At 37.2% G+C, this 14,060-nt stretch overlaps 1 protein-coding gene across 3 annotated transcripts in view; it reads left to right on the top strand.

The window, feature by feature from the left end:
- CERS3 (ceramide synthase 3) overlaps positions 1-14,060 on the top strand; it is a 111,355-nt gene that overhangs the window by 36,385 nt on the left and 60,910 nt on the right. For all 3 annotated transcript variants that reach the window (XM_032342202.1, XM_032342201.1, XM_032342203.1), the window contains 2 exons: positions 1,619-1,792; positions 12,176-12,293. In XM_032342202.1, coding sequence (XP_032198093.1) covers positions 1,620-1,792; positions 12,176-12,293 — 291 coding nt within the window. In that variant the 5' untranslated portion in view covers position 1,619. The remainder of the gene's footprint in view (positions 1-1,618; positions 1,793-12,175; positions 12,294-14,060) is intronic.

The following is a 14,060-nucleotide window of genomic DNA, read 5'->3' as shown; positions in this document are numbered from 1 at the left end:
TCCGTTACATCAGATGGCCCAGGCAACTGAACTTGAATCCCTAGGTCCCTTACCAAAGTGTGTGATTCTCCCTTCCGGACAACTCTTCCACTTGCTCTCCTTGTCTCCTCTTGAGTTCAGATCCACGTAAGTCCTGGCTCACTCGTAAGTTCCCTGAGTCCAGGATCACCCCCTTTCCTTTCTGTGGCCCCAAAGCCTGATAGGAAGTATTCAACAAGTCTTTCTTGATTATCTTCATTCCACCATATTTGCGCAAATTTGCAACTGTCTTAATGGGACTCCCCCAGAGTAGAAATTATAATGAAATGAACAACACATGAAAAAGAAGGCAGCCCTTCTCTTTCTGCACACAAGCCTTGCAGGTGTGGGTGTGACTGAGGTAGTGCTACTTTGGGCTGAGTGCATTTTTAATAGCGGATGGGGGCAAAGCAAAGCAAGGAGTTATCTTATCAGCTGTTGCTTGTGGTATAGATTTTTCTGAAGGGGACCAGGGTCCAAGTTCTGGTATTCGTTGTCATCTGGAGGTGGAAATCTGCAATGTCAGGACCCTACCCTCTGACCCTCACCCCTGATAGAGCCTTCCTGCTCTCTTGGTCCTTACCCCACTCCCACCACACCCATACTTCAACCTCCCTATTGTGAATCTGAGGACATTGTGATTCCTTTCTCTGATTGACTATTAAAAGATGAAATCAAAACATCCTCAAGTTCCAAATGTCAAGACTAAAAATCATTCAGGCTTCAACAATGAGACTAGAACATCTAATCCTGTTTTCTTCTGTGTTTCTGGTTACTTGATTATAGCACTTTCCCTCCTTAGCACTTCTATTCCCTCCTCCCTGTGTTCCTGCCTTTCCCTGGTTTATCTCACTAACTCTTCAGGACATCAGTGATCTACTGCTCCAGTGATCTTTCTCTGGCATTTCCCGGCTGGGTTCAGTGTCCATCATTTTGCTCCCACTGTACCCCATATCTATTTATTGTACCTAAGTTATGTCGGAATCATCTAGGTATTCAGGCTGGCCTTGACCACAGTCTGTAAGGTCCTTAGGGCAAGAATGCCATTTTCTTAATCTTTGTGTTTTCAAGTGCTAGCACAGTGATTGATAAATAATAGAATCCCAGTAGGTATTTGTTGACATGGACGAATCTGGACTTACTATAATATGAAATTAAATATACTTGTTCTTTATTTCCTAGAGAAGTTCTTAGGATACTACTGTAGACTTACACATACTTGAAGCTTTCATGAGGTTGACTTTGGGCATGGTGAAGTTATAGAGATTATTGTTAAATGATTTTTCATACCAAAGAATGATAGAAGAGGAAGATACATACTCATAATATTAACATACATTGTGCCGAAAGTGGTATGTTAAACTTTGGTATGTTAAACTTTAGTTGGCCATGCCATAGCCAATATTGTTCTGAGAATATGAGCAGAGTAATTCTTCTTTAATGCAATAAAGTGTCTGAAAACCCACTGACAAATAGGATTCCTTTTTGCCTTGTTTTCAAAACTCGCAGGCTTGGGTATTTCAAGAAATAATACTCAATGTTATTTGAACTTTAAGTATTTGTTTCACAAGTCTAACAGATTCTTTTTCCATCTCTCTAGAATGTTTCAGACGTTTAAAGAATGGTTTTGGTTGGAAAGATTCTGGCTTCCTCCAACAATCAAGTGGTCAGATCTTGAAGATCACGATGGACTCGTCTTTGTAAAACCCTCTCATTTGTACATGACAATCCCATATGCTTTTGGCTTGCTGATCATTAGACATTTCTTTGAAAAGTAAGTAGGACCTGTGTGTCTTTCCCTCCCATGCCTCTTCTTTGCCCCAACTCTGGAATCCTGGAATCTTGGTAAGAACTTTCAGTAATCTGTTGTTCAAAGGAGGGCACTAATGGGCTACATCTGGGGGAGTTCTACAAATTGTATGTACACCTAACATGATTTAGAAGTTGAACACATAAAAATTAGGAACACAGTCTTCTTAAGTGTGTTAGTTTCACAGTGGGGAAAACTGAGATCAAGGGAGGTTAAAGAACACAGAGCTTGTTAGTGTCATTGATGGTGTGGGAACCCACTTCATCTTCCACATACCATGCTATCTGACAAAATATATACAGTACACTCCCAGAAAGGCAATGCTAGAAGATTCTGTGTCTAAGGGATACATTATCATTTTAGAATGCCTATAAAATAGCAAAAAATGTTTCATTAAAGACCTAACTTAATATTTGCTTTATAGCATAGTTTATTTTAAAGGTTTATTGAAAGTTTTAATAGCAGCCTTTCATTCCAAAGTATAAGGAAATCAAAGAGAAAAATACCAATTTGCTTTCTCAGAAAAAGTAAACTTCTTTTCTTTTTCTTAACTTAATTGAAAGAGATATTACTTCAGCCTTTTTTATTAAAACTATACTCGTGTTATGATAACAGAAGATAAATGTTCATCTATAATCTCTATAGTTGTCTCTATTTCAAAAAACTGTTATTAGCACATTAACTTTTTGGAGCAAAAAGAATATTTGAATGTCAGAGTTGGAAAAACTTAAGACAAAATTTGATAAAGATCATTTTGTCCAAGACTAACTGTAATGCAGATCATATGTTTATAACCATTTGCAGGGTCCTTATCTCAAGAGTTCGTTTGACCAACTCTGTTTCATGGACTCTCCAAAAGGTTTTTGTGCAAATAGCAACTTCTCTTGAGCCAACAATGTGCTATTGTTATTGAGAGAAAGAAGAAGCCCCTGGATACCACTTAAACTCGAGTTGGGAACATTTGAAAATGCTCTACTTTTTTTTACCACGAATTCTATTTTCTAGTTCCATGTTTGGATTTGTCAAAGAATGCATAAATAAAGTAGAATTTTGCCACTGCCCTTCTAAATTAGCAAGTCACTTTCTACTATCCTGAAATACTTGCTTCTCTTGCTTGGTGTGTGGTGATCCTTGAATTTGGCTTCCGGGTACTCTACCTATTTGCACTGCAGATTGCCTGCTTCTCAGTGGACAGCTCTATTTTTTACATCGTGATCAGGACAGTGAACTAGAAAACTCTTTTGGTTCCCAAAGCAGCACAGCTGTGGAGGACCAACTTGTTCTGCCTTGGCCGAGGCTGCTCCAACAACCATCAGGAAGGAATCCAATTCTCTTGTAACTCCTAGGACCATTCTTGCTTCTTCCCAAGTGATTGAGGATACTCTATGTCATTTTTCTAGTCTTCTTATGTAGCTTTAACTCCCAATATCTCAGTCTTAGCTTTTTCCATTCTGTGACACTACAGAAAACCACGTGTCAGTCCACTAGCCTCATATCTCTTTGAATGCAATAGAAATAAGGAAAATTTAACTGGGGAGGGAGATTATGCCTTTTGAAGCATACATTTATATCTTTTTCAAGTTCATTAGATTAAACCACATATGTCATAAATAAAATATTATTCACACCTTGCATTTGAGTATATATGTATATAAAATCACAAGTGATATGATCTCAGTCAAGAAAATAAGAGGTAAGTGATCTATTCAAGGGATATATATGGTTCTTGAACCAACATGCCATGATACCAGGCTCAGGGGTGGTGGTTTTTTATTCTCTTGTTATAACCATACTTCTTGGACTTTCACAGTGACATACTCCTGATGGCAGATGAGAGTTATCTAATGTCTCTTGGGAATATAGAAAACATAGCTTAAAGAAGTCTAGTAAATGTGTAATTTTCTGAACTACCTTAAAAATTCATGTAAAATTGACACTGGGTTTCAGCATATCCTGTGTTATATTTATACAAGAGAGCTTTCTTCTTTTGTCCTAGACTCTGTTTATATTATACCTTCTCATTCTATGAAGTGACCAGTAGTTGTAATTTGGGTGACTCATTTTATCCTTTAGTACTAGCCAGCAGCCATTGAAGATCAGGGAGTGATGTCCTTTCCTAGAAAAGCAAGAGCAGAGAGAGAATTGATGAAGAAAAAAGAAGATCATTTGAAAGTGACTGACATTTGCTTTGTATTTGGATTACTTTTCCTTATAAGTTTTATGGCATATATAAATATTTAGGTATATGTGTTTGTATGTTGTTGTTGTTGGCCAGGGTGGGTAGGGGGGAGCCTAGAATAACACTTTCTAACTACTTATCTGGACTCTTCTATGCATTCTTCTATGTGTCTGAAGTATGATTGTATGAGATCTAAGCCACTCAGATTTAGATGTTTGTGTAATAAACACATTTACATCTCAGAGTAAATTATGGTCCCAGAATGGTTCAAGGCAGGGGTGAAGGTGGTACAATCAAAAGGTGATCTTTTTCCTTTTATTTAGTTGTGCACTGAGTACACTTAAGTTTTTCTACCATTTTCACTGAGCAACATAAGCTCATGATGGAATAACATGTCCTCATTCTGCAAAGAACGGAGGGTGGGATGACCTATCTGTAACAATTTACGAGAGTTACTAAGTGTCGTAAATTGACATAATCTCAAAATATGCACATTAGACTTTAATGTTACCTCAAATATTTTGTTCTTTCACATAAAATCCCCTGATTAAACTGTTCAGGGGCACCTGGTGGCTCAGTGGGTTAAGCCTCTGCCTTTGGCTCAGGTCATGATTTCAGGGTCCTGGGATCAAGTCCCACATAAGTGCTCTCTGCTCATCGGGGAGCCTGCTTCCCTTCCCCTCTCAACCTGTCTCTCTGCCTACTTGTGATCTCTGTCAAATAGATAAATAAAATCTTTTAAACTCTGTTCAAAGAGCCTTTGAATCTGTAGGACCTAGGAATCGATCTTATGGCAGTGGGCTATTATTTCTGTTTAGGAGAAGTGTTTAAACTTCACATGCTTAATATCTGCCTAGGGCTGCTTTCTTTTTATTCTATAAAAGAATATTGGAAAAAAATAGGGAGGTGGAGGTCTGGGATTGCTATAGGCTTTTGGCTCATAAGGAACTGATGAAGTGTTAGATGAAGAGGGGACTGTCTGGGTGTCGGAATGGGGCCATCTGAAGGCTCAATTCTGCAATAGTAGCAAACCTAAGAGACTCATTCCTTGGTAATTAACCTAACTGTGAACCATTTACATGGGAGCAGAAGTTCACGTTCTTTTTTCTTCCTCTTGGACATTTTTTTTATATTCCATATCCATAAAATGAAAGTTCAGGCAAGTTAATCTCCAAGGTCCTTCTAGAGTTAAGACCTGTCATTTCCCTTCTCTTTCAGTTCAGTTTATCAAGTATTTATTATACTCCTTTCTTTTTTCCTTTTTCAAAAGAGATTTTTAAATTATGTACCAGTTCATAATTATTTACAGTTATATTAGATAAAATGGTTGATTTTTCCAGATTTATTTGAACAGGAAGGATAATCCTGAAATAGAAAACTATATTTATATATTTCCTGTGTTTCATAAAAAATGTTATTTCTGTCTTTGAGGCCTAAGTATCTTAACAAATAAGACCACATTTCTCTTTTTTGTTTAAATTAATGATTTGAATATAGATGTGTTCCTGATTTCAGCAAGTATACTATGTATTTATCCATTGAGTATACTGAACCATATACGAATCTCCCACATGATCCTCTAAAAGGGAATGTTATACTTTCTTTGGCTTTGAGGTTGGTTGTATTCCCTTACTGCATAAATCTTTTTTGGCTCAATTCCTCTTTGCTTTTTAAATTCTTCCTAAGTTTTTCATTTCTGACATTTGAGAGACAAATGAGTGACTATGACTGAGAACACTACAATATTAAAGCATGCTGTATTTGTGTTATTCAATTGGTAAGAACAATGAGTTTTTCCCCACTAAAAATTTTCATAACTAGTAGGTTGGATAAATGAACCAATTCCATTATTTATCCAAAACTTTGTCAAATTTTTTTTGAGATTTTGTTAGTTTTAAGGACATCTTCATTTTTGTTTGATTTGGACATTTTATGCAAAGGGGAATTAATTAATCATAATCCTCAAATCATAGCATGCTCTCTGGTCTGCATAAGGCCTCTTTTTGAGTGATTCGAATTAACTTTTTCATTAATTACCTTTTATCCCCATTTCCTAGTTACATTCCTGCCTGCTGGGTTCTAATGTCGTTGATGGCTTTTTATTTGTATGACCCAGTAAAACATGTGTATAAACATAAAGCATACATATTGTTAGTTGACATAATGGTGTGGTGATAAGACCTTACTCTGTTTCTTCTTTTTTTAAATGCAGCCCTATGTTTTATGATCTATCCACATTGCTCTATGTACATCTGGTGCATAGTTTGTTTTTATATGTCTCTGAAATGTATGGGCCATTTCCAGGAAAACTTAGTCCATCTGGAAGTTGGATTGGCTTTATTTTATCAAATTATTTTAGAAAAAATTTTATTCAACTCCCATGGTTATAAAAAAATGAATTGAAGGGCTAAATGATCATTCATAACTGGAATTTCTGGCATTTAATTAAACACAGAAACCTCTGAGTAAGTACTAAAATAGACTGACCTGGCAAGAGATAGAGCCTTTGTTACAACTGGAGAAAGAATAGAGTCATATCATTATTTTTTAAAATCAGCTTTAGGGGTACCTGGGTGGTACAATAGGTTAAGCTTCCAACTCTTGGAATCTCAGGATCTTAAGATCTTATGATCTCAAAGTCATGAGGTCAAGCCCTGCGTTGGGCTCTGCACTCAGCATGGACTACACTTAGGTTTCTCTCTCCCTCTTCCTTGGTCCATCCCCCTGCCTCCATTAGCTCCCTCTCTCTCTCTAAAATAAATAACTAAATCTTTTTAAACATCAGCTTTACTGAGGTATGCTTTACATACGATAAAGTTCATCCAAAATTTGGTGCATTTAGGCACAAGTATGCAGTGGAGTAACCATCACCACAATTATGATGTAGAAGATTTCCACCAGCTGAGAAACTCTCTTATACCCTGTCTGGTTCATCTTCTCCCTACCTACTAGCTCTTCACAATCAATGATATGCTTTCTGTCAACCTAATTTGCCTTTTCGATTCTTACAAATGGAATCGTGTAGATCACAGTCTTTTGTGCCCAGCTTCTCTCACTTAACGTAACACATTGGAGATTGTTTTCATGTTGTTGTGTGTATCAGTGATATCTTGTCATTGCTGGGTAGTCTGTCAACATATTGACCTACCACCATTTATTTATCCTTTAGTTGTTGGGAGTTTGAATTGTTTATAGTTTTTAGCTATTATGAATAAAGTTGCTATGAATATTTGAGTATAAGAGCTTCTACAGGCACATGCTTTTATTTCCCTTGGTAAATTGCTAAAAGTGTTTGCTCTTCAAAAGACATTGTTAATGTATGCATACCCATACAATGAATTACCATTCAGTAATAAAAAGGAGCTCACTCCAAATATATCTCAAAACATGAATGGACCTCAAAAACATTAAGCTAATGAAAGAGCCAGCCGCAAGCAACCACATATTATTGTATGATTCCATTATATTAAATATCCTAAAAAGACAAAGCTATAAAGATGAAACAGATTAGCAATTGCCTGGGGGAAGGGGTGAGAGGGAAGAGAATTGACAATAAATATGCATGAGGGATTATACTGAGATGATGAAAATCTTCTAAAGCTGATTTGTGGTGATGATTCTATGACTTGGTAATTTTACTTAAAAAAATCACTGAATAGTATACTTGGAAAAGGTGAATTATGCAATATGCAAAAATGCCTTAGGTTGTTTTAAAAAGTGTAAATAAAATGAAAAGACAAGCCACAGACTGGGAGAAAAATATTTGCAAAACATGTATCTGATGAGGGACTTAAATTCAGTATATATAAAGAAAACTTTAACTTAATGATAAACAAAGAAATAACTTAATTTTTTTAATGGACAAAAGACTTGAGTAAATAATTCACCAAAGATATATAAATGGCAAGAAAACACATGAAAAGGTGTCCAACATCATTAGTCATTAGCAAAATGCAAATTAAAACCACTATACCCCAGAAATTAACAAAAATGTCAGAGTAAGGATCTCCAAATATTCTCTCTTCCTTAAAAGCAATCAGAAAACTAGCAAAAATGGTCAAAATCAACTTTTCAAAATTCACAATTAACCAAAGGTTAGCAGCAATCCAAGGATTGTTATTTAAGAAAAACAGCTGAGTCTTGGAAAGAACAATAAACTCTGTGACATTTTAACTTGCCCTATTCCTATCCTGCCCTGTCCACCTCTATGATAGCTTTAAAAACCCAATAGGCAGGGCACCTGCGTAGCTCAGTAGGTTAAAGCCTCTGCCTTCGGCTCAGGTCATGATCCTAGGGTCCTGGTCTCAGCTCAGCAGGGAGCCTGCTTCCTCCTCTCTCTCTGCCTGCCTCTCTGTCTACTTGTGATCTCTGTCTGTCAAATAAATAAATAAATAAATAAAATGTTTTTTTTTTTAAAACCCCAATAGTCCTCAATTTCAGTGGAAACTGGTATCCTGGCAGCCATTGAAGGGAGCGAAACAGAGCATCATTACCAGAGAAATGTCATTATCTGACCTCTCTTGTGGTTCCAGAGAAGCCAGTACTTTATTTGACCTGAGTCTTTATTTGACCTGAGTCTTTATTTGACCTGAGTCAGAAAAGCCTTTTCCCTGAAGATGCCTGTCTAAAACACATAGAGGCAATTGATTAACTTTGGAACTACCTGAGGTTGTCAGTAACAATTGGGGCAAATAATAGACTAACCAGAACACTTAAAAAGAAAAACTGGAAAATAAGATGTCCATAGCGGACTTTGATAAGCTCTGACATATTCTTGAAAATCAGAAGGACACTTGAATTTGTAGAACTTTGGGTATTCCCAGGGCTCTCCACATGCCCAGAAAAGATATGATAAGGCCCTTAGCTCTCACTTCTGGATGATCTTGGGGCTCTGTGCAAAGAGGAAGTGAAGGCTAAGGCAAAGTTGGCAACTGCCTAGCTGAGTGTTGAAGGTTTGCCCCCAAATGTAGGCAGAGCTCTTTGGCAAAGACTGGGAGACTTATTGGTTCCTGGCATTTAAGGAAATCTCTGTCTAGTCATTAGGTGACACTTAAGCTACCCAATAGAGACTTCAGTGCCCAAACATGACAAAGAATACAGACTGAATAGATCATTTCAAACAAGGAATGAAACAAACAAATGGACAATGATAACAAACCACAAAACCAAGAAACTCTGAGAGGGATAATCTGATTTTCAGATTTGCCACATTATATTATTTAACATGTCCAATTTTCAACAAAAATTATAAGGCACGTAAAGAAACGAGAAGTGTGGTCCATTCAAGGAAAAAGTAGTCCCCTTTTTGTAAGGAAAATGTCCCTTACAAAACCAAGATGTTGGCCTTATTAGATAAGGACTTCATTATTTTTTAATTAATTTTTTTTTTGAGAGAGAGAGTATGTGTGAACAGGGGAGGGGAAAAAGGAGAGGGAGAAAGAGAATCCCAAGCAGATTCCGTGCACAGCATTGAGCCCAATACAGAGCTCAGTGTCAACCCTGAGATCATGACCCAAGCTGAAATCAAGAATCGTACACTTAACTGACTGTGTCACCCAGGTATGGTATCCTTAGATAAAGACTTTAAATCAGGCTGAAATTAGAGGACATGAGACAGTAACTTGAATCCATATGAAGAAATAAAAAGCACCACCAGTAAAGTCACCTATATAAGAAATAAAAAGAAGGTATACACACGGTTTTTGTTTGAAACACATTTCTCTTCTGTCTGATTTAAACCACAACTACATCAAAAAGTAATTATGAATCTGTGTTAATGAAAACACAATTTATAAATATATGATTTTTATCATTAATAGCACAGAACAAGGAGGTAATGGAGTTTTTTTATATTGCTGAAATTATTTTGGTATTAATCTGAACTAGGATGTTATGCATGAAGATGTTAATTATAATCCCTAGGTTAACCACTATGAAAATTATTTTAAAAGAATATTTTGGGGCACCTGGGTACCTCAGTCAGCTGAACATCCAACTCTTGATTTTGACTCAGGTCAAGATCTCATGAGATCAAGCCCTTCATCAGGCTCCATGTTTAGCATGGAGTTGCTTGAGATTCTCTCACTTTCTCCCTCTCCCACTGCCCCTCCCCCTGCTTGTGCTCACTCTGTCTCTCCAAAATGAATAAATCTTTTTTAAAAAGTTGAAGAAAAATATTTTAAGGAAGAGAGAGAATTAAAAAGCTACACTAGACAATATTTAACACAAAAGAAAACTTACCAAATAGAGAAATAACAAAGACATAAGATACATAAAAAACAAGTAACAAAATAGCAGACATAAAAATCCTGTTTTATCAGTAATTAAATGTAATTGGCATTAATGTAAATAGATTAAATATTGCAACTGAAAGGCATAAATAGGAGAGATGGATACAAATACATGATCTGGGGTTCTTGGGTGGCTCAGTTGGTTAAGTGTCTGACTTTTGATTTTGGTTCAGGTCAAGATCTCAGGTTGTGAGATCGAGCCCTACATCAGGCTCCATGCTTAGGACAGAGACTGCTTGTCCTTCTCCCTCTGCTCTTCCCCCTGCTCTCTCTCTCTCAAATAAATAAATAAAATATTTTTAAAAATACACGATCCAACTGTATGCTTTCTGTAAGAAACACACTTGAGGTTCAAGGACATAAATAGGTTGACAGTAAAATTATGGGAAAAGATAATACCAAGCAAACAGTAACCAAAAGAGAGATGGAGTGTCTGTATACTAATATCAGGCAATTTAGGTTTTCATAGACTTTTAAACTGTTACTGGAAAAGAGAACATTTTATAACATAAAAGGATAAATCTATCAAGATGACATAATAATTATAAACATATATGTTCCTAACATCAAAGCTCCAAAATTCATGAAGCAAAACCTGACAGAATTGAAGGGAGAAATACACAACTCAAAAAATAGTTGTGGATGTGAATATCTCACTTTTAATAATGGATAATTGGGGGGAATAGATTAATACGGACATAGAAGACTCAATCAGCTCTATAAACCAAGTAGACCTAACACCATCTGTAGAACATGGCACCCAATGACAAGAGAAGACACATTCTTCTCATATGCACAAGGAACATTCTTCAGGATAGACTGTATGTTAGACCATGAGACAAGTCTCAATAAGCTTAAAGAAATGCAAATCTTACCAGGAGTGTTTTCCAGTCACAATGATATGAAATTAAAAGTCAGTAACACACAGAAATTGGGAAATGAGCAAATATGTGGCAATTGAACAGCATACTTCTAAATAGCCAATGGGTCAAAGGAGGAATCACAGTAAATTAGAAAATACTTTGAGATGAATGACAAAGAAAACACAATGTCAAAACTTAGGAGATGTAAAATGGTGCTTAGAAGGAAATCTATACCTGCAAATACCTATATTAAAAAAGAAGAAAGATCTCAAATCAATAAACTTCTACCTTCAGAAACTAGGGGGAAAAAAGAGCAAACTAAACATCTAGCAAGCAAAAGTTAGGAGATTATAAAGATTAGAGTAGAAAATCAGTGAAAACCAGAACACACCCGGTAAAATTGCTGAGATTAAAAGAACTTGTAATACCAAGTGTTGGCAGGGATACGGAGTAACTGGAACTCTGGCCCATTACTGGCAGGAATGCAAAGTGGTGCCACCTGCCCCCGAAAACAGTTTGCCAGTTTCTTATCAAGTTAAATGTATACTTGTCATATCCCACCAATCCCACTCCTTGATCTTTACCCAGGAGTCAGACCACTTTTTCATAAGTTAGAACTTCAAATAGGAACATAGTAATTCTCTAAGACAGTATCACCAAGTAAAACTTTCAATAACCAGATTATTATTCATTTTAATCTCTTGGAGCCTTAAAATGAAACTCTTAAGTGAAATGGCTTACCCCAATTCCAGGATCTCATATATAAATATATTTGGATTTACATAAGTGGATTTTTAACAGGCAAGTATTTTTTTTTAAGTTATTGCTTGTGTAAATGGTCTCAACATTTTCTCTTCTTGAACTTCTTTGCAAGGCAGAGGTTGGCTGTAGGTCGCCCAAGGACAACATGACCCAATGGCTGATCCTTCATCTGGAATCAAAAGTTATGGCTTGAGTTTTCTGGTGTCCTTGTGGGTTCATTCTCAGATTTTGGACTTTCTTTCATATTTTGTAGGTTTATTGCTACGCCTCTAGCAAAATCATTTGGCATTAAAGAGGAAGTTCGAAAGAAGATTACACCAAATACTGTCTTAGAGAACTTTTTCAAACATTCCACAAGGCAACCATCTCAAGTAAGTACAAGTTCTTTGTTTTTAGATTAAAAAAAACAACAACAAAAAACTCCTTTCTTAATGTCTCAGTCACCTGTGGCTTACATCATCTGTGTAAGATACCTGTTCCTGTTGACCATCAAATGATTTGACTCATTTGGATTTATTTCCCCTCTATTGACAAGTTATACACTGTTCCAAGCATAGTATAAAATGACACAGAAATATTACAAAATAACCAATATTCATAGTTGAATTATTATTATAATTTTTTAAAGATTTTATTTATTTGACAGAGAGAGATCACAAGTAGAGAGAGAGAGAGGAGGAAGCACGCCCCCTGCCCAGCAGAGAGCCCGATGCGGGACTCAATCCCAGGACCCTGAGATCACGACATGAGCTGAAGGCAGAGGCCTAACCCACTGAGCCACCCAGGCAGCCCCATAGTTGAATAATTATATTCAGCTACAGTATTCAACACTAGTAATCAATGCCATAATTTTGGTATAAAGATGAAAATTAAATTTTGGGGGCATCTGGGTGGCTCAGTGGGTTAAGCCCTGCCTTCGGCTCAGGTCATGATCTCAGGGTCCTGGGATGGAGTCCTGCATCGGGCTCTCTGCTCAGCAGGGAGCCTGCTTCCTCTTCTCTCTCTCTGCCTGCCTCTCTGCCTACTTGTGATCTCTCTCTGTCAAATAAATAAATAAAATCTTTAAAAAAAAAAAAGAAAATTAAATTTTGGGGGGTGGGATACATACAAAGGATCCTTCCACAGGAGACCACTGACTGTTAAGGCAGAGTAGCCAGTACCTGACACTTCTTATGATTATGGTTCCATTGATATACATCACGCACATTAGGAAAGTGTTCACTGGGTGGCTGTCATGAGTCGCGCACATTATTTTATCCACACGGTTAGAATGTGCCGTGCTCCTGCCTACTCCCCAGGAAAGTCAGAGTTCTCTCCGCAATACCAGAGGCACTTCTTGAAATGGTGTAGCACGGGGAATCTTTACATAACACACACAAAAGCTTTTGTTTTGTTTTGTTTTTAATTTTATTTGCCAGTGAGAAAGAGAGAGAGCACAAGCAGGGGAAGTGGCAGGCAGAGGCAGAGGGAGAAGCAGGCTCCCTGCTGAGCAGGGAGCCCGATGTGGGACTCGATCCCAAGACCCTGGGATCATGACCTGGGCCAAAGGCAGATGCTTAACCATCTAAGCCACCCAGGTATCCCACAAAAAAAGGTTTTAATCAAATAGTTATAAAAAAAAATAATGCCCTGGCAGGCCTAGTTTCATTTTCATCATCGTTTAAATGAGAGATGAAATAAAAACTCTTCCCAATATGACAGACACCCTCTATGATGAATACCAATAGTGACCACTGGTCATTATAAAAGTCAAGAGTATGCTCTAGCATGGTTTAGGACAGAGAGATTTTTAAGGGTGCCGAACTTTACTTGCTGAATTCTGTTGTGTCTACAATGACCATTTCTATTGTGGATCCAGTGGGCTCACGTGGAGGTCAGATCATGTCGCGTGAAGCATTGGGTCCAGAATTGCTCACAGCTAGCCAGCACTGTCTGTGACTTCTGCCCTCAGCTTCTGCACTGGACTTCCTTGTTTGTTCTTTTCCTAAAATGAGGAGATTCTGACAAGCCATTTCCACATGGTCTTTATTTCCATGTGCCCTAAAGGACAGCTCATGTTCATTTCAACGCTGCTCTTACCACTGGTGATAATAAATACCCAAGATCATTTCACATTTTTCAAAAGCAAAATTAGTTAG

The sequence above is a fragment of the Mustela erminea genome, chromosome 5 (genome assembly GCF_009829155.1).
Source record: "Mustela erminea isolate mMusErm1 chromosome 5, mMusErm1.Pri, whole genome shotgun sequence".
Taxonomy (NCBI): domain Eukaryota; kingdom Metazoa; phylum Chordata; class Mammalia; order Carnivora; family Mustelidae; genus Mustela; species Mustela erminea.
Note: the sequence above shows the minus strand (reverse complement) of the source record. Positions and strands in the feature narration are given on the sequence as shown.